A 26,596-nucleotide genomic window follows, 5' to 3' on the forward strand; every position below is an offset into this window, starting at 1 on the left:
AGAAGAAAGAAACTTGTCATCTGCCATGCCTTTCCGTAAAGCTGCTCCCCACTATGCAAGGCCTAATAAGTCCTAAATTGGCTAGAATCCTACTTCAGTGCTGCGGAAGGAAGGGCAGCCTGTAGTTTGATTGCTGTGGGATCTCTGATCTGCAGAGTATGCTGTGACGTGCTGAGATATTTCTCCTGTGTCTGCTGGAGTGGGAAGTTGCCTTATTCCATTCTGTGTAGCAGTTTTATGTTTCTTGCATGTGGTCCATTATTTTGGCTGCTGAGGGGGAAGACAGAGCTGCAGCTCCTCCTGGTTCCTACCACTTTGCTTTCTTCCCAGTCAGTTGGTTGCTCATTTTAGCATCCTGTGTTTTCTTTGAGTCGTTGGTGTTGAGAAAGGGATGTGGGAAGAATGTCCTTGTTGTTTCCTGAACTCCTCTGGGCAGTTGTACCAGCAGTGCATCCGAGGTGAATGTGGAAAGAGAGACGAAAGAAATTGCAATTAGGAGGAATTTGAAAAGGAAATCCACTTAATATCACATGGAAAAATACATAGAGATGCTATGAAAAATGTCATACAGTTCCAGTTAGTTTTCTCACAATCACACCAAAATCCTGCTGTGAGTGAAACACTTTCTAAAATGTTTGAAGTCTGCAGTAGGACATACAATTTTCTGACTGTGGTCATAGCTGCTAAATAATGAAGGAAAACTTCTGCATAATTCCTTTACCAACTTGATTCTGTTTTAACAGAACCTGTTGTCTGCAGGCTATTTGCTGTTTCTGTAGTGTGCTTATTTTGTATGCTGAGGCAGCATCATTTCATTTCCAGTTCTCAGACATCTGGCTGTTATGGCTTTACTGTGACACACAAATCAGATACTGAATTTTTCAGTGGAAACAAATGTACTGTCTAAAAAGTGTCTTGCTATTGCTAGAGATTTCCAGTTGGTTTTCATGTGGTAGGAAATATGTAGATAGATAAAAATCTTGGAAAAAAAAAAAATTATGATGCACGATATTGCTGGTTTTAAACTCTTTTTTCTCTTGTTCCACTTCACTCCCCCCATGTACCCTTCACTGTGATACATGAACTACTTTTCAGTGGTGGTGGGATGAATTAACTGTTTAAATATGAAGTTGCTATTTTTTCCTGTGAAAAATGTAATCATTGTAATAGAAGAAAACTAATAGATTTGATTTAATTTTACATTTACATTTCAATTAATATTTTTACAGCTGAAATTATTTTGGAGTCAGTTTTTGGATTTTCATTCTTGAAATATAGTTCAATTTTTTTTTTTTAATAGAAACCTCTGTATTGTTGTTTGAGTAGTTACTAATTTTATTTTTCCTAAAGAATTTTTAATTTCTCTGAGAGGTTTATTGGTGGAAGTTATTTCTATTCCCCATGTTATTTTTAGAAGATCAGTACTTGATGTATGAAATGGAATCTTGGTGTCTGCCACAAATTAACAGCGAACAGGCTGAACTCTGGGGCATTAAAAAGTCATTATCTTTAGCTGTTGCATTTCAGCTGTACTTCAGTTCTGGAATTCAATAAAGAAATCTAATTTAATTAGCCAGTGATATCATCTCTTGTCATAGGAGCCTATTTTAAGACTGTGGCAGATTTCATGTAGAAATGACAAGTAGTCAGTCAATAATAATAATCACAAGTAGTCTATAAGCAAAGAAACAACCTTAACAAGTTAAGCTCCTACTGTGGTGTATTGTCTCTCTTGGCTTTGAACTGGACTTTTATAATACCAGTAAATGTAGCAAACAGGGTTTGAAGTCTGTTTGCATTTATACTATCTTTACAAATCTGAGCATTTTGCATACTGCAATGTTCTGTTTCAGTAGAGTTGACTCTGGAAATTTTTGTTGAGGAACTGGCAATTTAGAGCAATTAAAAATGTGCTGGAGCCAGAGCTGTCAAACCTGTGATGCTGATACGCTTGACAGAAAGATTCTGAATCAAGGAAGGGAGAGGTGTGTGCTCTTACCGGAGAAGAAAGTAGGCAGGCAGCCTCTTGGTGCAGCGCAGGGCAATGCAGGTGAAGCTCTGGTCTGTTTGCTGGGGCAGCAGAATAATAGTTGGAAGGAACCAACGTTGATGGTGCAGCTGAAAGCAGGGAAAACTGGACACTTCACAGTTCCTCTTGAGGTGTTCTTGTTCCTCCTCCTCTGTTACTGCGTACATGTCTCTGCAGTGCGCATTCATGCAAACCATTGTAGGTTCAGGGCCAGATGCTAAGGCCCTGGTAAGAGCCCTTTTGTATAACTTTGGCTGTATTACGTGAAGACGCTCATTTGGCTAATGAAGCAGATGAAGGGAATGAGAGAAGAAAGAGATGACATTGCTTGTGCTGAAAATCAGCAGTGTTGGAATACTGCCTATCCAAACAAGAAAATGTGTTTTTCCTTTTTGATTGTTTTACCTGCTTTAAAATAATATGTATATTCCATATGTGTGGTACTTCCATGGGGTGAAACATAGCAATTGTGTGAACTGATAAAACAGTTTTCTTCAAATGATTTTAAAGAAGTCTTTCTGTGTCATGCTGTGTTTTGAATTATTCTTTATGGCCCTAGGAGATATCATTAACCAAGAAGATGGCTTTCGGGGGTTTGGTTTTTTTTAGTTATATGCTTTTGACTGCTAAGGAATGACTTTTCTTTATGTCTTTAAGCCATTTCTGTAAATTTATGCCCAGATCTTTGTTCCTCAGTAGACTTCCCTTTTACAGTGAAGATGTAGAGGACTAAGAAACAGACCATATGGTAGTTTCTATAGCAATAGATTAAAAACTGTGTCTTGTCAGCTCTTGTGAGGTATGATGCAAGAATTAGTTTGGGAAGGCACAGTTTGCATGTCTTGTATTCTGGCAATTCTCTGTTATTGTAATGGTCTCTGGGACAGTTGTTAGATGGAGTTGTGAGAAGGGCTAGTTGACCTTTGTTTCAAACTCAGGCTGAGTAAACTCATTTCATCCTTTTGAATTACAGATATTCAACACTGGACTATTTGTATACTACCTTCCTAGTATGTAGGGGGCAAGATTATAGTGATAATAGTGCAGAAAGAGGCTTTAATTAAGGCAGGACTGTTTTAAACAGAGTTGAGGCATCTGCTGAATCCATATTTGGGTGCCTTATTTAATAACTTGTTGTCAGTGGTATTTAGTCCAGGATTAAGACACTTACATTTTAGTGTTTACAAGTAGGTGTGTAGGTGTGTACGTGTGCACTGCATGCCTGAGCTCCTCTGTAATCAATGGGGATTGAGTCCGTCCAGCCTAGGGGGTGATTCAACTCACACTAAACTAGACATCTAGTGTCTGGTTTCATAGGTTTCAGTTCTCTAATAGGATTTTTAAAAATCTATGCCAAATGTAGATGTCTTAATCTTGAACTGAATGACTATTCCCACCCTATGACTTATAGTTAGCTTGGATTCCTGTATTACAGCATTACAAGCAAAAAGCTGAGACCTGCAGAGGAGAGTAAGGTCTGATGAACAACCCCGATGTTTGTGGAGAGTGAGGGAAAACAGTTTTACAGGATGGTGAACATGCAGCCTGTTTTACCTATGCCTTGAAATACCCCAAACCTGTAAGGACTTGTACTATTATACAACAGCGGTGGCACACTAGTACGTGGTATGAGTGTACCACCCTGAATGTAAGTATTTCAGGTCCTCTTTCCTGGAAATGACTCTCATTACCGTAGGTGTTTCTTATTCCACGTTTGGCCAAGGCCTGGTTTGTCCTGTATCGATTATTATTTATGTTACATGGAGGCCCTATTCACAGTCCCTTACACCGCTTCTGTTGTAGAAAACTTGCAATTAAAGGCTATAAGGGTCGATGACAGGATGATAAATGTACAGGTAGGGTGGCATGGGAATAAAATTATGGGTGAAGAGAGTCCTGCCACATGTATTTGCAACCTCGGTAACATGGAAATTGCTGATAATAGTGTGTTTCCACAGATATTTGTAAATGATCAGTGATTTTAAAAAGGTGATGTGCTCCTTTTGAACCCTGGAGTGTTTTCTTTTCTACTTAGATATTGAAAATCTCTTGAGAACTTGCAAGTTTTTAATGTGTGAAAGAATTATAGATATGCCACAGCACCACGTACACAGATACGCACACCAGACTCCTGTAAATGTCATCATGCTTGCATATGAAGTTGTACTCATTACAGAACAGCTGCATCTGTGTTGTAAGGACTTGTACAGTGGTTTCTCAGTAGACATTTGGTACAGCGTTAAACATGTAAATAAGGATTATTTGCTTTCTGAACATAGAGTAATACATTAAGTGCAAGTCTGAGGAGATTTATTTGAGGATGCGGAACTGCTTTCTTGTGATGTCTGGGCATTGTATCTTGAATAGGTTGAGCCCTCTGGAGACTACTAGGATCAGGATATATAAGAGTCCTCTTGTGCTCTTCCATTGAACTGTACTCCATTAGAGAGCAAGTGATACAAAATCTTGGAAATTTCCTTTCCTTTGGAAAGGAAAATGAGTGATTTCATACATTTGGGGCACATGCTGCCCTGGTGTAGGTGGATGCAATTCCCTGTATGTCAGTGTAGTAGCATTCAGATGTGAGGGAAGACATATGACTGAAAGAATGGAAAATATTGCAGAGAAGGCTAAGTCAATAAAATAAATTAAATGAAGACTAACAGCGTTAGCCTCTTGCTTTCTGTGTCCTAAAAGAGTTTAAGCTAAGAGCTAGGGAGGCTATTTATTAAAGGATGAAAATGGAATGTTAGCGAAATTGAATAAATTGGATGTTGTTGAGAACTTGCTTGTCTCTGGATTCACAAAAAGGCATCAAGGTCATATGCTGGGTTTAGATAGCATTTTCCAGAAAGGAGAAATTTATACCTGTGGTGACAGAGAGAGGGAAGCAGTGATAATGCAACTTTTGCCTTTTACTGTAGGGATTGAAAGTCTTTTATGTAAGAGTCTAATATTCAACATTGAGTTTTAACACAGGTAATGATCTGGGAAGGTGCAAAGGCCACAGGTAATTCCTGACATACAAAAGAAACCTGATACTTTTAGAGTTAGTAGGAACTGGCATATTTGATGGGTAGTCTTTTAATGGATTAGGTTTGTTGTGGTGTTCTTTTAGTCTGGCTGTTCAATCAGCAAGATTAAACAGTAACCCTGGATTTACAAAAAGGCTTTTGAAACAAAGAAGAGTCAGCCTGAGAAGACATGAGTGAAGCATAAAAATTTGTAGTAGCAGGGAAAGACCTTGGAGTGGGAACAGCAGCAGTCAAAAGTTGGTGTGATGCTGCCAGAAGTACCACCAGCCTTGCAACCTCTGCTGAGGCTGGGCAGAACAGCTGCCCCGTTGGACACCACAAGGAGTCAGCATCCAGCTAGTGGGGTGACAGCACAGGGTGCCACAGTGGAGACACACACCTGTGGGGTGCCTGTATGTGAGCCTGGGGGGCCTTTGTCACTGGTGCGTGCATGGGGACCACCCACATCTCACAGGAGGGGTGAATGCTGGTGGCCCACATGGCCTCTGAGGAGGTGGTGTGCACATAACAGTGCACACTGTGGGATCAGAGCTTTGGGGGATTAGTTATGAAGGCTATTTTGAAATTTGTAGGTGTTTATTAACATCTTGTATCATCTTTTGTTCAGAAACGTAGGTGTACCCAGAGTGGCTAAATAACTGCAGTTATTCAGTGGCGATGATCCGTGATGAGGCGCAGTAGAGGAGTTAATGGCGTATCTCAGCTCTCCTGGTTGGTGTTGTACTGGTTGAAACACTTCTAATAACTTGGAGTTGGTGAACCTCGAGAGATGCATCCCCGGGTACAAAAGGAGAGTGGTGTATATTCCAGCTAGCTGTGACAAGGCCTGCGGAGGATTGGAAGCTCCTCCATCCAACAGGAGTTAGCTTGGAAATTGCAGTAGTTTTCCTCTTCTTGTGCACTACCTGAATCTTGTAAACAGAGTACAGACAACAAGAGAATTTGTATCATGGAGTCAATGGCATACGTAATAGCTAGGAGAGATACTGGTATGCTGTTCAGTGGATACACTCTCCTCCTTGGGGTTATCAAGAAAATCATAACAAGGTGAGATCTCAGAGAGAAAAGAATGAAGTACTGTCCATATATTGAAATAGTTTTTAAACATTCATATGCTAGACTTCAGTTAAGAGGAAGAAATATATAGATACTTAAAACGACACAGAAAATTCAGGAAGACAGTAATGCATTGCATGGATGGAAAACTGAATACAATTTTTGAAGAAAGAAAACGTATTAAGTATATTAAGCGTCTGACTAGCATCACCATAGATGCCTAAGTAGATAAGCAGGCTTAGCAAGAGATGGTGTGCTTTGGTGTAAATCTGATATGGGGGAGGCCTGTGCATGTGTTTGAAAGATTTTTTTGAGGTAGGCAATACTGAAATATTTCTTCATCATGATTGTCAATGTTGCACTCATTTTCTGAAGTATGGCTAGAGGCCATCTAGGATGTAAATATCAGCATAGGTTCCGTAAGATAAATTTCCTATGACATGGATTATTGGAGAAGATAATCCCATTCTCTTTCCCCTTAAAATTCAGCATTTTTCTGAATTCCAGATTTTGGAATTTAGCATGGTTTTTGCAGTGAAAGGCACTGTGTATTACTGATTGATTGCCTCAGTCCTGTGTAAGCCAGCAGGCTCTTGTCTCTGCATAGAACCCCACTGTGTTGTTCAAGCTCCATGTGTGGGCTTTAAACCTCTCAGCTGTCTTTGAAGTAGACATTCTTTTTCATCTGTTTTACATGTGGGAAACTGTTATGTAGGCTGATAATGTGTTTTTGCTCTCTGAAAATTCAGTAAATAACGTCAGAGACTTGAGAAGCATTCCACATTGTACTTTTTTTAGCTTTAGAGTATGTTTTGTCTAAGGTAGTCTATTAACATCAAATACAAATTGCCTCAGTGGCAAGCTTAGAAAAACAATGTTGTTGTTCCATGCTGTAGCGTGAAATCCTTATCAATGTTGTCCTTACAGCCCCCTTGCATTATTTCTGTTTTGTCTTTGGATCCTTACTTATTTGATAGACCAGTCATTCACCTCCATCCTCCTGCTCTTTCGTGAAGTGCAGTACCACTGCACTGGAAGGCGGTGCAGACTTCTCATTCCCTGAGGAGTTAAAAAACATACTTTCTTCCCTTTTTCTTTTAAGCTGGATTCTTTTCTGTTTTTTGCGTTTTGCTGTATTTTATGCCACAGGAACAATGTTCATGATGTGGGTGTCACTTTGCTTTGATGTTTAGCCATCCTTGAAAGCTGTTTACTGCTTCATGTGCTCCCTTGTCATGAGCTCTCTCTCTTAAATAACCTGGCATCATGACAAGATATTTAAATCCACAAGTAGGTATTATTAGCTGTTTGTTTCTTTCAAGTTTTTTGCTGTATATATAGAGACACACTTTTTCCATAGTACAAAAAAAGAAGGTAGAAGTTGTATAAGATCAAAGCATCCACTATTTTTATTTTTGAATCCCTGGATGATGCACCATGGGCTAGCTGGAAATTTGATCTTTATTGACTCTGCCACCTAAGAGAAAAAAGAAAATAGGTAAAAATGAAAATAGTAATTGGAAATAGCTGCTGTGAAGCAGAGCTGTCATGAAGCAGATTGATTAAGCAGTGGCAGAGTTGCTTTATTGATTGTGAGTCCTTAGTAAATTAAAAAGAGGACCAAAAGCGTTAATCTTTTGTGTGTGTGTGACAGTGACAATGTAGAACGTTCTGCCAGGATAAAGACACATATAGGAGTGTGGGAATGTTATCTATTTCAGTTAGTAACAGGCTTTTCAGAGATAAGAACAGTTTTCTTCAAAAACCCTTCTGGGTTAAATGTTCTTTACTGTTGCTTAGGTTTTTTTAAGCGTTCAGGTGCAGTTATTCTAGATAAAGGGATGAAGCATAGGAATTGCACTGATTTTCTTCAGATGTTCACAGCGGGTTCCTTAAATTTGATTCTCTGTCTGAATTGCAATGTCAAATTTGTTGTTAATAGAAAAAGTGCAAAACTTTAATATATTCTAACTGAGGATCTCTGCTTCATAAGCAGAAGTCAGTTTTGGATTTTGATTTTTTGACTCCTCCAATTACTGCTAATTACTTAATGTCATTGCCCATTTGCAAGTAAAATAATCCTTTATTTATATTTTCCTCCCCAAATCATCACTGCTTGTCATAACGATGAAATTCATTTAGAAGGGGAGCAGCCACACAGTGTGAGATGATAATACAGAAGCTTTTCCTCCATGGAAAAGTAGGGAGCAGGGACAGAGCTGGGATCCTGTGCTGGTGAGGACTAGGCTTGCCAGATGTTACGTACAATAGGTAATCTGCTTTTCAGCCTCAGATTCTGCACCATCAGAAATTTGTTTCACATATTTCTTGTTGGCTTGGCATAGCTGAAATTCAGCCAGGAGGACATGCTCTCCTCTTTTACTGTCCGCTATTTTCCTGCCACTTCTGCCTGAAAATCCAGCTACCAGGGATAGTTTTGTGGCCTCTCATTCCCAACATGCTATCTATTTATAGAGTGTTCTGAACCTCTGCTATTTTGGATGCACAGTTGTTAACAGGACAGGGTTTGAGGACCATCTTCTGCTAAGAGACTCTGGGGGGTCATGCAGTTGGTGGCGGAAAAGGAACTGGAGATGCATGAGGTAAAGCAGCGGAGAAGGCAGGGAGCTGGAGGAACTGTTTCCCACTGCTTCCTATAGAGTCCCCCAGTCTGGTGTGCAGAGAGGTGAAAGGGAACAAGGTCCTCTTCCAGGGCCTGGAGGGAGATGGGAACTGGAAGTGTAGGAGACCCCATAAAGCTGGCAATCATTGACTCTTGGAGAAAGTGCTGTTCTTGAACATCTGCAAGAACAGGGCTTTGTAGCTACTACTGACACAGAAAGAGGGACTGGGGCTTAACTGAGCCTCCAGGAAGGAATCTGGACAGTCTCATGTTCAGTTTATTCTGCCGTACTTCTGAAGAACCCAGTCTCTATCTTGTCCCCTCACACCTGTCCCCCAACAGCAGTGAGCCAGAGAGGCAAAGGACAGACTGAGATATCATCTCACCCATTTCATCCAACCACTTCACTCACCACTTCTTTTCTTTTCATGCTTTTCCTTTCCTTACTTGCTGGTCCTGATTAGTCATCCTCCTCTGGTTTCTTTGCCTTGCCAGATAGATACGTATTTTACAGAGGCTTGCACCTAGTTGTGCTCTATAGGACAGCCTCCCCATCAGATCTGTGAAGCCACTGTGTTTTCTCCTTCTTCACTCCATGCTTCTTTGAGGATACCTAGAAGAAATTGCTAAGTGCAAGGGAAGGAGTATATTAGCAAGTGGCTGCCATTCATCTATTTGTGTAGCTACTGAAGTGTTTCATAATCATTAATCAGAGCTTACAGGTAGGCTTTATTCCTGTTCTCTCAGATCTCTCTTCCACTGTCAGCCCCACTGTTTATCACCCCTGTCATTTCTTGCCTTAAATTTAGATAGCTCAACAGGAGAGGCTCTGTCACTCTATGCGGGAGGTACTACAGCATAAATAATTTTTTTCCTAAAAATGTAAATGCCATTGTATTTGCTCCAGTGTGCACAACATTAAATAGTAAATCTTGTAAGTGGTAATTTGTCGTGTTTAAAAGTCTTGCTTGTTCAGTCTCTGTCTTGCTGGTTTTTTTGTGCTGAATGACTGATCATTGCACCACTGTTTTCTTTGTTAAACGCATCTGTATGCAGAAGCAGAAGGGCTTAATTTGTTTCAATCTGGCATACTGTAGCAAGTCTGCTTTTAAATTGCGTACTTAGTAGGTTACAAATCAGGTGGCAGCACTTTCACGGTGCTAATTCTCCAGTGTAGTTGGAACCGCTGACTTGAATAGTTTTTGACCTCTTTTCTTTTTTCATAAGTCTTCTGTAACTCGTTTGGCTTGCTTAAATGACCTGCTCCGTATTTTCCACAGCAGGAGTTTCTCTCATTTGGGAAATGTAAAAGGATAATGTTCCTAGTCCAAGCAGAAGCAAAATGTAGCACTGCCATCTGGGCTGTGAAGTTGGAATAAAGCTGAAAGCATTACCTCAATATATTGCCATGGCTAGAAGCCAGGTGGCAAATGATAAAAGGATGGTCTGGTAGTTGGCATGTTAGTCAGGATCTTGGGAGACTGCATGTGCTTGTTGTGCTTCAAACCTCCAAGAACGTGGGCAGTTTGTAAATTATTTCTCTCACCTAGTACTGGGTATCTAAATGTTATGTATCTACTCTGAGTTAATTGTCTCAGCTCAATCTGCTGTGAATGGATAGGCATTTCCAGAGGGCACAGGGTCATTCCCCATCACTTAGCTCTACACTTTAGACTAGGATGAATCACTCTGTGGAGATACTTGTCTCTTGCTGCATAGACTTAACAAAAATACAGTAGCTGACTGCCTTAGCCCAGGTACCTAACTTTCAGATGCCCGAGTTACAGCAAATGAGCCCTCTCTTCCTTTTATGCAGGTGCCTTTAGTTGAGGGGTAGCAATCCTTTCCTACCTCACAGGTACACATAGAAACTAGATGGTGCTACTCTGTTCTCACAAAGAAAGCTATTAATGTGAAAAGAAAAAAACCATTTTTTTCTAGTATTTTAATTATCTATATATACACATATATTTGTGACTGCCTCAGATTTTTGAACACAGTGCTAAAAGGGAGAGATCTTAAGGACAGAGACCTAGAGGCTTTTGCATCCGTAGGAAATACGTAACTGTTTCATGGCAATATTCTGATGAACACATTGAAGAGGCAAACAAAGCTAGGACTTAAGAATGCCTGGCATGTATATGAAGCTCTGTAAGTCATGCTCATTTGTGGTGGCTGGTTTTGTTTCTTTTTAGATTGTTATGGATTTTAAACACCCTGATGGCCATACAGTGGCAATTATGCTGCCCCGATGCAGTTTATTGGTGATGGCTGGAGAATCCAGATACCTGTGGACACATGGGTATGTGTAAGAGTCCCTGCATTGCTGATAATAGAAGAATAATATATGTTTGTTTGTTGGCTTTGTTAATGACATTCTGAATTTTAAATTGCTCTGAAAGAAATCAAGTCAAGTTTTATAATTAATATACAAATTCACTCCTCTGCTCAGATGCTGCTCAGGTTAAATTGAAAAAATTGGGGACTTCAGGAAGCTAATTGCCAGTCCCTGAGCTGCAGTTTCCTGCTGCTGTCACAAGTGAAGTTTAGCTTGGAAATCGCTCTCACTTATGTCTGCGGTGTGAAAGTCCTCAATGACTCTGAGCTGGCAAAGAACTGATTGTAGTGCAATTAGCTTCACCATTTCCTTTCTCTCTTTTCAGCCCACAGCTTTTCCCATTGGATTACATATGCCAAAGGCTTTAGAAAAGGGCTGGTTTAAGAGAATGACTTCCCCTGCACAGAGGGCATGAGGGTGACAAAGAGGAGTGAGGAGTCTTCCTGAGCTCTTCCCAGCTGCTTTAGGGACACTTTACTGATAAGGCTGCATTGTACTGAGCAGGTTTGGGATCCTGGAAAAGAGATTTCTTGAAATATGTCTTGAGGCTTTGCTTATTGTAGAGTTTAAATACGTGCTTTTTAAATCATGCACCACTGGGAGATACTTACAATAGGAGTGCTGAAATTGGCAAAAAGGCTAAAACCTTGACGAGCTCTGAGACTGACAGTAGTGCAGTTCAGGAGAATGTGGAAACCCTCATATTGAACAGAAATGCCCATGGTGAATGTTTCTTCCTTTGTTTGACCCAAGCCATCACTGGTTACAGCAGTCAATTGGAGACACTAAGAACATTCTGTCTAAATTAAACATCCAGTCCTTTTATTGGCAGAAGATTTTCTGCCTTTTAATTTTACTGGTTAATTTGTATTATGAAGAAGGGTGAATATGAACTCCCCAATGATCTTTACATTGTTCATTTTTATAAAGCGCTTATACCACCTGTATATTCCCTCATTAACTTAAATAGTTATACAAAGAAGCTGGTATTCCTGACGTGCATCATTATAGAAGCCCAGGGCAGCGAAGTCCTTTGGTTTTTGGTATACAAGACTGAACACTGATACCAGCATTATAAGCTGCTTATTCTGTCCTGTCCAATACTGTCAAACGTCTTTTGGAAAGGTTACCTACAACTCTGAGAACATAGTGCAGTTTCCATTTCAGTGACGTTGCTGGCCTGGGAAGCCGCGGGGCAGCCCCCAACCCTGGGCATCAGGCAGCTCCATGGAATTGGGCTGAGGCCAAGTTGGGATGTCAGGCCGTGGGTCAAGGCCCGGATCAGTGGGGCAGTGGCCGTGCACAGACACAGCTGGGGATGCGTCTGGGGCTGTAGCTGGGGCAAGGACCAGCAAGACAGCCTCCGTTTAAAAGCAGCTCCCAGGAGAAGGAGGGGTCACTCTTGCTGAGCCTTCTGGCTGTCTTCGTGACAGCTTTCTCCAAGGTCACCAGCTCTGCTCTTTCCAAGCTGGCACTGGGCAGCCAAACTGCCAGGAGGGGGAAGGATTGCACGCAGGGCAGTTGCAGTACTTGCCAGCAGGCATTCAAGTTGGGGTAGTGGACCTGCCTACTAAGAACTGGAATGAGGTTATTACTTAACTCACTTGTAACTTCAAATGATGGTTGTCTTTTGAGAACCAATGACATAAACTACATTTCAAATGAAGATCCCAGATCTTCCTACTCATGTATAAGTTATTGCTGTCCCAGTGCTCGTCCACTTTTCCTAAAAATAGTTTTTTCTGTAAAAGCAGCAGTGGGTCAAGATACTCAACTGGAGTAAGCTTTCCGTCATACTAGTGAAGCATACGATTGTAGTCAACAAGATTAATCATGCAGTGAGCAAGTGTAGTTAATTCACTTGCATACATAACGTCAGGATGTATTTAAGATCATTTATGATGCCTTTTATCTACTCCTCAGAAGTCCAAATTAGAGAGCAAAAGGTTCAATTTTGGAATTATTCTGGAAATGTTTTCAATATGTATATTTGGATGCCAGGGGAATGAGAGACTTAATTTTGACCCTGTTAACAAAGTGCACAGGAGAAGGCTTTTTGTTCTGTTCTCTCTGAAAGAGAAACATATGGTTAAGAAATAAGCTATACAGTGTCATCAAGGAGAGCCAAAGATATGTGGTCTTTTTGTCTCATAGGTGAAAGTAAAATTACGGCTCTTCTGGTGAGGTTCATTTTTGATTGGGTAACCTGGCAAAACACCATTCCTGACACTGCAATAGTAAAACAACTCTGTGCCAAGCAAGACGATGTGCAGCATTTTATTTTTGATATTGGGAAGCCTGTTTTTAGCCCAGCCTTTGTCTAGAGTTCTTGCTTGTAGTATAGGCAAAAGCAAATTATGTAGGTTGAAACTAGAACCTTGAAAAAGAAGACATTTCTGAAAATATTAGCTGCTATGCTTAGCTTATTGCTGCAGGTACAAAAGAAAATAAAATAGAAAATCTGCAAACTCAGGATTTGAAGTTCTCCTGTCCATGGAGTCTTGGGCATCTTCAGCTGATTATTTCATCATAGCTTCATTATCTGCCATGAACAAGACAGTTCTTTATTAGATCCCATCATTTCCATGGCTGCCTTTGGGAGATTTCCATTCTCGGGGCTGCTCCATGTCTCCTTTTTGCAACATCTAGATGGAGCACCAATGTGCCACTTCCTGATTTCCAGACAGAAAAGACCTGCGCTCTTTTTCCCTGTGACTCAATTAGAGATCAGCTTCCCTGTGGTAGGAAAGATGGCATACAGCAAAGTACGGGAATGCTGATCAGGCTGCAGGCTGCCTTCTCAGCATTCGGATCGTTCTCCTTGGTTCAGTGCAGGCACTGGTCAACAGTTTCCTGTGACCTGCAAAAAAGTTCCAATGGAAATTTGAGATAAGACTGAATGCTCTGCTTTATTAAAAGATGTAAGACACTTTTTTTCCCCTCCTTTTGGCTCAACCTGTGAGGGGTTAAACTCAGCTAACCAATATGGAAGTCAGTTTTATACTGAGAGCTTGTCCTGCCGGGAGTCAAGTACTTTGAAGTCAGCAGCTCTGAAGGGGCTTCACTGAGAGGCCAATTCCTTAGAGATTATTATTTTTTTTTTCTTGAGGAAATTTCTGCATTAATCTCCTTGATGACTAAGTTCAGCAAGTGTTTCAGTGTGACACTAACAGCTTTGAAGTGCTAAGCTATTTCCCTGAAGGGTTTCGTTTTGTTCCAAGAGTATCTACTTTTTCCCATGTGCAAGTGATGGGAAACCACATGTGGGTGCAGCTGTTTCTCTTCTCTCGTGTTGTGTCTCACATTTTACTTCCTCATTTTCCTCTTCTCAACTTTAAGAGAGATCCATTTGTAGAGCTATTAAAAAGTCTTGATTTTAGTACTTTTTCGTAATGCAAGTCTCTTCATAACATTATTTGAAACTTTTGTCGCTCCAAAAAAGTTGCAAATCACTTTCATTTTATGAATTTTGTCCTTGCAAAAATTTTTTTTTTCCCATTAATATCAGTGCCAAATCCAGAAGTAGCTTAAGCTCTGCTCCCAGTTTGCTTGATTGACAGATTTTGGTCAAGAAAGAAGATCTGCAGCAGAGTTTCTCCCTTTAGGCATTTTAGCAAATCTCCCAAGTGCTACTTCTTTGCATCTTCTGTTGTCAATAAATGGAAAAGCAATTCTGTTGCAAAACAGAATTCATTGGAGAGGCCTGTTTGTAATAAAACACTTCAATCTGCTAATATAGAGCTCAGCCAGTGCTATACTTTTATGCCCATAGCCACCGTTTTTGCTAGTGTATTTATCTTTAACAAATATATCTTAGATAAAGTCCTAGAAAAATAAACAATCAAACTTTATGGAAGGAAAGGAAGGGAGGAAAGGGAAACATAATTACTTGCAATTAAATAACACTTTAATTAACGTCATTACGTTATGTGTTAGCACCTCTTTTTTTTCTCTGAAATTGAGTAAGTTGAAAACTGAGAAGCAGCAGTACATTAAATAGCATGCTGTAATCACACTTGTCACAGTATTTAAGAAGTGCCTTCTTATAAAGATGGATTGTTTTTTTTCTGATGCAAATTATTCTTTTATTTTGTGTTACTTTGTTTTAGGATTACACCCCGAAAATATGATGTCATTCAAGCATCTGAGCTTGGGCAGAAAGTTGGAACAATCACTGCTGATGTTGGAGATTTAACACTAAATCGAAGGGAAACAAGGACATCATTTACATTCAGGAAAGTGAGGAGAAGCCCTTGCAATTGCAGTAAGTGTCTTGAGGTGATCTTCAAGTCAAAATTGTTATTTATCACCAATATATAAGTATTTTTTTTTGAGCAAACCAGTTTATCCCTTTGGGTAGTTTTGGCAGTCCTGGTAGCTGTTCCTGAATGGCTCAGGGTTAGGCATACTACATGGCTTGAATTGGTTGCATCCGTTTGGCTGCTGTAGTTTCTCTATTCAGGAAGGCATTTGGCTTGCTCTAGTGCCAGCCAAGTAATCTGTAACCTTGCATTTCATTGGGACTTCAAGTGCCGGAATAATGTACCAGAATAGAAGTAGCTACTATTCTTCAGGTTCCCATCAGTTTTTGTTGGTTTTTTTTATTTGAAGGGGGCTGTAATTTTGTGAAAACAAGTACATTAGAGAAGGAGAAGCAGTCAGAGCTGCAGTGATAGAGCCATGTAAGTGCCTTAGGGCAGTACAGATAATAATAGATAGGTGGCTCAACAATTACATGGAATTGAAATCCATTTGTGCCCTCAGAACACAATTTCAGAGGCTGAATTGCAGTGATGTCATGATTTTTGATATTAGGGGCACTGTCTCAGTTTTGAAAACATAAACCTCATTAACGTAGCAGGTTGAATGATCACTGCAAATGGCCTCTGGTACACGTGGGCAGGTTGCTTGTTTTAAAGTCATCAAACACTTCTGCAGTTTGGCCTGCATTTCAGTTTTAAAAGGTAAAGGAGGAATAAAGCATTTTTTGCATTTTAATATTTCATTTTTAATTTTATTTTGCTAAATAAGTTTAACCAACAAGGAATGACTTTAAAAAATTTTATTCTTTGTGTATCTGTTGCTGTATCTAGTTTACCCATCTGTCTGTGACAGCCAGAAAGGACAGCAAAGTCAGGTACAACCTTCATTTCCCCACAATGAGATGGAGGCCTCAAAGCTGGAGCAAGAATATGTACACAAGGTGTACGAAGAGATTGCCACACACTTCAGCAGTACCAGGCATAGCCCATGGCCCCGAATTGTAGAGTTTCTCAGCTCACTACCAAAAGGGTCAATAGTGGCTGATGTTGGTTGTGGTAATGGGAAATATCTAGGCATCAACAAGGATTTATACATGGTAAGTAGTAGCCACTGTCACTTGTTTTCATTGGTACTAGTGTTTATTCCATTGTGCAGCTGTAGCATGTTTGAGCTTCAGTTGTGGGAAGAGTGCCAAGAACAGAAAGCTATTTCCTGATCCAAGATCAATTACCAATTGTGTTAGGTTTCCACATCCATTCACTATGTGCATTACCCTTCTCTTTTTTCAAAGCCACTTTTGCTTTGCAAGTCAAAATATGTTAATAAAAAAAAATAGTAATGGGTGCAGTGGATTGAAAAATTGTAATGGATGCTTTAGCTTTTGTTGTTTTGAATAAGCTTAACAAAAGGGAAAATGGTTGAGCAGTTTGAATGCTTCCAACAAGTTTTTCACTTGGCTGGTGGGTGGGGAATTCAATGTACATGTCCCTGAAATCTTCATGGGCAGTACCACTTTTCATATATCCTTTTCACTTGCCTTTGGCTTGGTGGCATGGCTCATTTGTGAATGATGTCATGTTTGGCTGTCCCACCTCTGACTCTGTGCATAGGCCCAGTAAATATGCCAACATAAAATTCGTGGGGGAGTCTCAACTTCAACACAGATTTCTGGCCTTTCTCTCACACCATTTTCTTCACTTTTAGACAGTTTTGACATCATTCTTGCTGATGTTCTCATCACCTTCCCTGTCTCACAGTCTGTACTTAGCCCAGTTGTACTTCTCTCCCTTCTTATCAGGGAGACATGAAGCACATAAAAACCATCTCTTGGTTCATATTTGTATTGCGAATATTTCAAAGACTTTTTTGCAAGGGTCAAACTTCCTGTTGTTTTTACCCAAAAGAAATCTTTCTGAGAGGTGTGCATTATGCTATGTGCTCTCCCCTATTCCAGAGTTGTCTGATTCTTTCATGTGTTTGTACTGTGAAACACTTTGAAATCTATCAGGCTTGAAAACTTCTATGTAAGGCAAAACATTCATTATTAATAATAAAAGTCAGACTTGTTTGTCTGTTTCAGGAGTTTCTGTCCTGCTATTTATATTCAGCTTTAAAACATAAGTTGTTATTTACAGCCTTGTCTGTATTTGTAATGGTTTTATTTCCATTACTGTTCTTATAAGCTAGAACAAAATCAACTGATTTATAAGTAGGCATGTTTATGCCTGACTGCTGTAGCCTGAAAATAATTATTAATGTTCAGTACATTTCAGTCTTTCACTCCTGACTCCTGTAAGAAAAATCAGCAAACCTAACTAGAGAGGAGAAAAGTTTATCAGGGTACCATGAAGGTCACCTGGTCCTAGAATGAATTTGGTAAATTACTGTTGTGTAGGTTTGTGGACGGATTTTAAGGCGAAATCTGCAAGATGCTCTGTTGAGAAATTGCCATCACCGGTCTGTTTTCTGGAGCCCACAGTTAACCAACTAAGGGAAAGAAAGATCACGTATCTACTGGCAGTCAGATGAAAGCCAGCCCCTCTCCTCTGTCACTTCAGGAGTTACCTCATTTCATATGTGCCTGCAGGAGAAATCCAAAACGTGAAAAATAACAGTGAAAGGGAGGAAGCTTTTAAAGAAGCAGTTGAGACAGTTGTAAAACAGAATATGGGAATTGCTTCATTCAGTTGGCCTCCCTTGACATTTTATTTTCTACTGGTGACTAGTTCTTCTTGGTTGGAGCTAGACTCTAGGCTTTATATTTGTGTATTTTCATCTGCAAGCTAGCACAGAGTCTCAGGAGGATGGATGTGACTTCTTTCTACTATATTTATTTTTATATGTCAGCCAAAGTATGGTTAAAGAAAAACCGGTGTATATCGTGTTTACAGTTTTATTTTTTTTTTAAACTTTTGACAAGGAATCTCAAAAAGACTAAGAGAACTAAATTATCGTAGGTGAGAGGAACGGTGTGGTGTTATACTGGTTTGGAGACAAAGGAAGGTAGGACTGTTGGATGTCATTCAGTACTCATGACACACCAGTGGGTGTCACTTAGATCACCTAGCATGGATATGAGCGGTTGCTGCTAGTGGGGACAATGAGATGATCCAAGGGGACCTGATGGTTTGGGAGCAGGTTAAACTGCAGCAATCTGTTTTCTGCTGAGAAGACAGAATACTTCAGGCACATGTGGTGCCATTTATCAGATGGAACTTACCGTCACAAAATGCCTCAAAGCCAAGCGCTGAGCAGCAGTCATAAGGATTGGGTCAAATTCTTCTAAGAGACATAAGATCACTTTGTTCATAGGTAATACAAACCCTCGTTCTTTGACCTGAAGGAAAGTGCCAGTAGACAGGACTTAGCAAGACATTTTTCTTATGGTAAGCTTTTTAGACAGTGAACTGTCCTGATGACTTTTTTATGCGTCTTCCTCTAAAGCAACTGGTAATGGCTATTATTTGAAGCAAGGTACTACTTTAAATACTTTGCTATTTCTGTGACTGCAGAAGCGACTGACGTCCATTCTTTATTTTGTGGATTCTGATTTGTGGGGAATCAGTATTCATTTATTCCTTAATGGGAAATCAGTACTTATATATTACTTAATGGGATTTTTACCTCTATTCCCTTGCCGTACTGTTCTATAGGAAGTACTGTAGAACAAGCGTCAGTGATGTATCAGTATTATTACCGGTAGCCCGTCTCCTTCGTATGGTGACTGTGCTGGATGAGTCAGCCTGTTCAACCGTTCTTTTTGTCTGAGGGAGAAAGGAGCACTTTTCGTTGTCCCCCTGGATTCTTATTTGGGCTCAACAGAAAGGTCTGATGATACAGGGCTGTTTCTCATATTGTGTTACTTCCATTTACCACAGGTTGGGCATGGATCCAAGGGTGAGGGGTTAAAGAATATGTTTTGTGTATCAGGTGCATCACTGGGATAAGGAGAGTGCTCTCTAGATGCAGGGCATCAGTTTCCTCCCTCATTTACTCCTCTTGACTTGGGGGCATAAAATCCAGGCAGAAACATAATAAATTGCTGCAGCCTTTCCTTTACAGCAATTGCTGTGGCTCTTGGTAAGTTTTTATGCACAGCGCACTGGAGCTCTTAGCCTAAGTCCTGTTGGGAAAGAAGCAATGAAGCAGTGCTGTGAAATTAGGAGTTATTTAGGAGTTGAGTAGAGCACTGTCAGTACAGCCATGTAGCTTGGTGTGTTTTGACTCAGAAATACTGAAAACCTGAGGCAAGCGCTTTCTGAAGGCAAGCGATGTGCTATAAAGGTTACTGTCCATTTTTAGGTGGGATACCTTAAGTAGCAACGCTAATAGTAGATCAAAGCTAAGGTAGCTCGCTTGATGGTTTTAATCTTCAGGCACTGTCTGAAAGTGTCTCCACTGTGGCCTGTGCTATTGTATTTGCTTCAGTTTCTTTGGATGACTAGGTATAGCCTTATCTACTTGAATATGGTTGTATGACAATGAGTGCATTGAAACATAAACTGTATAAATGTATATATACATAAAACGTATAAAAGAGTGATTTTGCCAGGGTGTGGGGAAGAGAGAGGGTGAAGATTTGCTGCGGTATGGTTGCATAAAGGTGGATTTTAGTTACGGCTGGGTCCATGTTGATTGAGAACAGATTCCTGTTGGAAGGACTTAGTAGTGGGTAAAGGCAGGAAGGACAAAACTGACTTGCAAAAGTATATTTGGAGCCAGTTCACTGTATTTTAGTGGTCGGAGGGCGAGGCAGAGGAACCTTTCCTGCCCTTTTGTCTCAATGAGTAGGAATCATTAACAGGAGATCTGGGATGAAGAGAGCTCAGAAGGAACTGGGCAACAGCAGCACAAAACCAGAATGAACGCTGAACTGCTCAACTTGGTTCTGATGCTTTGTCATTGAGAAATGAACTTCATGTTTTAGACATAGCACTTTGTTTCCACAGACACCCTGACTGTACGCAATGGAAAACCAAAACACTACATGAAAGGAATGCTAAAGGCCTGACTCAGACCAACTGGAGCAAGGAGATTTGTCTGTCTTGCTGTAGCTGTGCTGGTGTCTCTTTTTCTGCATACGTCTATTTGCTGGAATGTAATTTGGTTCCTCGAGGCTCTCATGCTATCAGTTGTAGCTGAGGTGTTTCTCCAGGGAGCCACATGATTCCATTCGGCGGCTGGATTTCGGAATTAGATGTCGTTTTCTTCATCAGTTTCTAATGTGCTGAATCAATGAGGTTTCCAGATACTTAAATGAACTAATTCTACCAGGTAGAGTTAGTTATAATGAGATAACATAGAAAGAAAATACATAATGGTGGGCAACATCAAACTGTCTTTACTATCTTTATTTAAGCTTGCAACAAGATTTCTCTCTTGCAGATTTGCAGCACCATTACAAAGCAAGCTATTTATTTAGTGTCTTTTGCTCCCTAATGATCTATTCTAAACCACTGCATTAAGTAGCTTTTATAAAATTTAGTTTAGCTACTCCTGGCTAAAACGGTGGGGGTGAAGGTGCCTGGGGAATGCAAAGGAGCAGGATGGGATATCTGCCTGTGTTATCCCATTCCCAGGAAGCAAGACAGAGCTGCTGCAAACTCAGACAAATCACAGGTGTTACATTTGTTTCTCCCTTCCCTTATCCGCTTTTATCTTCGTCTTTTTTGATACTTCATTAGTCTAAAGGTTTGTGTTATCCAGCGTGCCCTAAAGAGAGGGTGCTGTATGCCAGAACGACAACATGCTTTTGCCTCTTTTGTAAGTTTTGTGTTTGCTGGGGTTCTAGTTGTGGAGTTACAGGCCTCCATACTAATACAGATTTCCTGGCTTAAAACAAGAGTTGGATGCAGTTAGTGTTTATTCATATCAGTGCCTGAAATCCCTGTTAAAAATGTAGGTGGATTCTGAGCCCCAGTACATAGGTGTCAGTGGCCACTCTGGAGCTCCTGTGAGCCATTGTCCACATCACAAAAAGCAGTGAAGAGAGGGGTGGAGGTACCTGCTGAAAAGGCAGGGATGTGGGAACGGCTGCCTGGAGTAAAATCTGAGAAACCTGAGAAGCCAGCCTCCTTTGGGGAAATACTAAAAGGTGTAGAGCAACTTGCTGAGAGGTGGACTCGCTAAGAGATAGATTCAGCTGAACAGTCAGCCATGCTATTTGAGATATATATGAGAAATTGCAGGGTTTGAGCAAGGAATTTGATTTGGAAAATGGGGAAAACAGGTATAAGAAATGATTGAGAAGACTCACAGATAATAAGAAACAGGGAACCTTAAAAATGTATACAACTTGGCTCAGCAAGAGATGTACTGGATTCTGTTGGTTTTGGACACTGAACTAATAGTAATTAGTCTACCTTTCTCCACTCTTCTAGAGGAGATGTCAGCAAGGACAGTATTGTGTGCTGAGCATCAAAATTAGAGATATGAACTGGCAAAAATTAAAGCATTCCAGTTATATTTTGAGATTTTTTTAAAATGTTTTGATTATATGCTTAATTAGAGAGAAAAATAAACCTGTTCTAAATTAAAACATTCCTTTGAACTGTTTTCTGTAAATGAAGCTTCATCACATCAAAGCTTCTGTGTGCTTCAGAATGTAGAAATCGGTTAGTAACGGAACTGGGAAAAGTTGAGTTTGGGGTCTCTGCCCCTTGCTGTAAATGTTTTCTATACTCATAAAAATCACAGGCTCACTTTCCAGCAGTTAACTGGCATTGCACCACTGGAGTTACCTGCTTTTTGCTAGCTTACTGTTTTCTAAGGGACTGAAACTGATGTATTTTGGTTTTTAATGAACGCATGTTTCTTGTAAGCTAGAAAATGCAGGAATGTGGTGATTGTAATTCTTTTAAAATATCATGCAGAGATAATTCTAGTAAGGATGCTAAATTTGCTTAGCTCCAGCACCAGGCATATGTGTGGTGACTCCCTGTGTTGAGCATTTATGCATATATATGTAGCACCTCTTACAATATTTACATTTAAGACAACTTAAAGTTTTAGCCTAATATACCTATTTTAGAGCAGTTGTGCATTCAAAGTGATCCACTTCAAGGTCTCCATTTTCATTGCGAAACAGAATCTTTTTGCTTTGGATGTAGATTCACTTTAATAAGTATGACAATAGAAGTAAGCCTGACTTCGTAATTATTTGATATAATTTAGATGCAAATGAGGACTTCACATTCTGGCAGTCACGCCTTTGTTCTCATTCTCAGTTCATTGGATTTCATTAACATACAGTGTAGTCCTTTTCAAGGTTATTTTGGGAGGGGAGGATTGAGTTCCATTATCCAGCCCGTTTTTACTATAGATGTGCAGGGCCAAAGCAATTCTTTCTGGGAAAGGTTGTTGTCAGTGGAAGTTGCAAGTATTCTTCCCCCTCCTTCTGCCAGCAGTGAATTTGGTTCTTTGAGTTTTATTAAATGCCGCATGCTAATGTCTTAATTGCAGAAGTAGTTGAAGGCACCGGTAATGAGGCATGGAATCTCTAACATGCAGGTTGTCAGCTAAATCCATTCCATGATGAGAGTAATTTAAAGACACTTCAGTTGGCTTCCAGTGTGCAATGATGGGGATTTGTTTCCTTCCAAGTAAACAGGAGTTTCCTTTTTTTATTCATAAATAACACTATTCACTCAGTGCTTCAGTAAACGCGGAGACGAGGCCAAGGAATAAATAGGAAGAAAGCGATGCTAAGATTGATCTTTTCAGGTCTGTTTAGAGCTAATTGGCAGGACAATATGTACGTACTCATAGTACTGTTTTTGTGGAAGATTATCTTGGGTTGTCAGGTTGGCATTTTCACAACTGTTTCATTTACTTTGGACCAAAAGTCAGGGACCTGAGTAGAAAGCAGCTCACCTGGAAGCTTTCAGGACATATGAATGGAACAGAATCCTGGTTTTCTTCAAAACTGTGATGGTAGACTGAACGGTAAGATGATTTGAACCAATAAAATGAAAAGTTATGATGGAAAATAAATGTATTTTCATTAATCACTGCAAAAGAGATTTTTAATTTTAGCAGTACTGTTGTCTCTGCTGGGTTGATTAACCAGAACAAGTTGTTTGCTATTCTTGCATCAAGGATGGTTTAGGATTCTTTCTGTATCAAATGCAATAAACACTGTCAGCAGTAATTATTTAGGATTCTGAATCTGTTCTCTGCTATCTACTTGTTGCTGATCACTGAAAACAAAAATAAATTTAATATTCTCATGCAAGCTGAATTTGATACATGACTTCGTAGCACGGCTTTGGTTTAAGTATTCAGTGTGCGTGGCAGTCATGAAAATGAGGGTGGTGCATGCCTTGTTCTATTTGTTCTTTCAGAAGGGTCTTGATCAGTTTGGATTTATTGGTTTTTATGCAAGCACATAAGAAACCCTCTTCTAGATGCTTTTTCTTACCATCTTTGACCTGGACACTGGGCAAGGTTCAAAGGGGAAAAAAAGAAACCTTTTATGAGGTGTCCTGAAATGGTTTCTAGGGGTCACTTCATTTGGACTGTGCAGAACTTTGGAAAATTATGTTGTGCTTAAATTTTTGTGGATTGTGATACTGAGGGTGAAGAGGGCTGTACCTGAGCACTTCCTTACTTATACTGAAATGATGAAACCTGGGTGATTAGTGAAGCTGCGCGACATACGTCAGTGATGCCACCAAAGTCACCAGACTGTCGTTTACGCTTGTAGATTCAGCTTTTGTGAGTTCAGTGTTTGGCTGCTTCAAATGTTGTCAGGTTACAAACGGCAATGGAAAGGAAAGGGAAATACTGAGGTTAGGTCACTTCTCATTTTGCTGGTTTCAAGATACTTTTAAGAGCCAGTTTTGAGGAAAAGTTAGGCTGAAACCTGTTCTGTCTTAAGCTGGTTCAAAATCAGGGTGCTATAATGAGCTGTCTAATATCCAGTCTGCCATCTTTGTTTTAAGTAGGCATCAGGTTTTTTTTCTTTTTGTCTGTATGTGGGAACCATATATTCCTCTTACTTAAGGCTATTTTCTCATACTCGCTCTCATTTTTATTTTAAACTAAAATATATTAGCTCAGTAGGAGACTGTGATGACTCGATTACTGTAAGCATCAAGTGAAAATCATTTTCCAGTCTTGTAATTATCCTCTTATGAAAAGCTTAACGAAACACTTTCTGTTACAGGTTGGCTGTGATCGCAGCAAAAACCTGGTGGATATTTGTGGAGAAAAAAATTTCCAGGCTTTTGTCTGTGATGCCCTGTCGGTGCCAATCCGCAGTGGTTCTTGTGATGCCTGCATCTCTATTGCTGTAATCCACCATTTCTCAACAGCGGTAAGTCACCCCTCTCTGTGCTCCCCTGTACTGCTGTATTGCTGTGCAGAGCTACTAATATTACAAAAAACTGCTAGTTGGGGCTCATGGAAGCAAAAGGGAAGAACGAAATGGGGGGAAATCGAAGGTTTGCACTTGGTGTAAGCAGTTGTCAGAGCAGAGTTAAGCTGTTGTCCTGCTGCTGCTTCTTAAACTTTCTCTCCATGTTCTCCCTCTGCTTGTCAGATGCCCTTGCTCCTCCTGGCACTTTGATCTAAGTGTTTGTGTTTGATTTTCGTCTGCGTACAATTAATGACACTGGAGAAGGGGGCTGTGCTTTGGGAGTCAAGAGATGTGTTACTTCCTGGCTCAGATCTTGAGCAGATCTCATGGTTTTTTTCTCTGTGCCTTCATTGTCCATCTGCAAAGAACAACAGGGACACTACTCGCTAGTCTGCCGTGTCTCTGGGCTGTGTAAGCTTCTCCTGGCAGGAACTGTGCGATTGTAACAAGCTTCTAGACCATGGAGCCTTAATCTGAGGTGGGACCTAAGGGAATGTTTCCAAATGCAATATAAAAAGTAGGAAGAAGTCTGTTTTGGAGAAGGCTGACATATCTGCTCGGGTGGTCAGAGGACCTGTGTTTAAGCCATAAATCTGACTACTTCAGCTGCAAACTTAGGGTGTGTATCATCAGGTATGGTAGATCCGAATCTGGGATTTTAGATATTGAACAGCCTTCTTGAAGAGGCCTGTGTCATTTCCAGCTGGGCTGATATGTCCAAGAAATCCTGCTTAGCACAGCACTGTTTTCAAGTGGAAAGAGAATTGTGTTCAGGAAAATGTCTTGGCTTGTGCATAGTGATGGGCTATATTATGAATGAAAATGAATAGTGGAAAAAATTCCTCTGATTTTTATTGTATCCTGGGGGGGGACAGTAAGGAGGAACTGCTGCCATTCCATTCTCCTGTCTTTCTGTTTATATACTAGTTTCATACTTTTGTTTTTCCTTTATAGGAGAGGAGACTGGCTACTATCCGTGAACTAGCTCGGCTTCTAAGGCCTGGTGGAATGGCACTCATTTATGTTTGGGCGATGGAACAAGAATACAAAAAACAGAAGTCTAAATACCTTAAGGAAAAGAATGGTAGTAAGGACAAGGAGGAGGAAATCAATACTGGCATGGCCCAGAGACCCAGGCTTAGTGATCAAATGCCTCATAGCAGCAGCCAAGACTCAGCATATTCTGACCGACTCTTTAACGACTCGAAGGACGAAGGCAGTGATGCAAAGCCAGTCGCAGACTCTAGACTGCCCGTTCACACTAACCGAACCTCCTTTCACTCTCAAGATTTGCTGGTTCCCTGGCACCTGAAAGGTGGCACTAAAAAGAAAGGGGAAAGTGTTGATACAGTGTCATTTCCAGCTGGCTCTAAGGAATCGCAAGAACTCAGCCCTGTTTTCCACCGTTATTACCATGTGTTCTCTGAAGGGGAACTGGAAGCAGCATGCAGATCCCTGGATTGTGTGAGGGTTCAAAACAGTTACTATGATCAGGGAAACTGGTGTGTGGTTCTAGAAAAGTTGTAGCCTGTGGTGTTTCCTCTGCTACCTGTGGTGTTTTGTTTGTTTTTTACAATGTGAAAGGTATTTTTAATGCAGGTTGCAGCTATTACCTCTTTTAAAATAGCAGAATAAAGATTGTTTATTGAGTTAATAACAGTAACTAGCACTGTGTGCGTACATTAACAAAATAATGGCCAAACTCAGATACTACCTCGGCAGAGTGTTTATTTTACTTTTGTGAATTACAGTGAAGAGGATTAAGTGGGGAAAATACTGGCCATGGAAATCAGTAAGGCCATTGTTGAGCTTTTCAAGACAAAGGGCCTGGTTCTCCCTTCTCTTACACCAGTTTATGCTGGTGTAGCTGTAGTGGCCTCCCTACAGCCCACAG

General features: G+C 40.3%; 1 protein-coding gene across 3 annotated transcripts in view; it reads left to right on the forward strand.

Moving 5' to 3' along the window:
* ALKBH8 (alkB homolog 8, tRNA methyltransferase) overlaps positions 1–26,354 on the forward strand; it is a 50,647-nt gene extending 24,293 nt beyond the window's left edge. For all 3 annotated transcript variants that reach the window (XM_076328186.1, XM_076328187.1, XM_076328189.1), the window contains exons 8-12: positions 10,939–11,045; positions 15,191–15,345; positions 16,175–16,440; positions 24,511–24,660; positions 25,657–26,354. In XM_076328186.1, coding sequence (XP_076184301.1) covers positions 10,939–11,045; positions 15,191–15,345; positions 16,175–16,440; positions 24,511–24,660; positions 25,657–26,229 — 1,251 coding nt within the window. In that variant the 3' untranslated portion in view covers positions 26,230–26,354. The remainder of the gene's footprint in view (positions 1–10,938; positions 11,046–15,190; positions 15,346–16,174; positions 16,441–24,510; positions 24,661–25,656) is intronic.
* The last annotated feature ends 242 nt before the right edge of the window (positions 26,355–26,596 follow it).

This window comes from Aptenodytes patagonicus, chromosome 1 (assembly GCF_965638725.1).
Source record: "Aptenodytes patagonicus chromosome 1, bAptPat1.pri.cur, whole genome shotgun sequence".
In the NCBI taxonomy this organism is placed as follows: domain Eukaryota; kingdom Metazoa; phylum Chordata; class Aves; order Sphenisciformes; family Spheniscidae; genus Aptenodytes; species Aptenodytes patagonicus.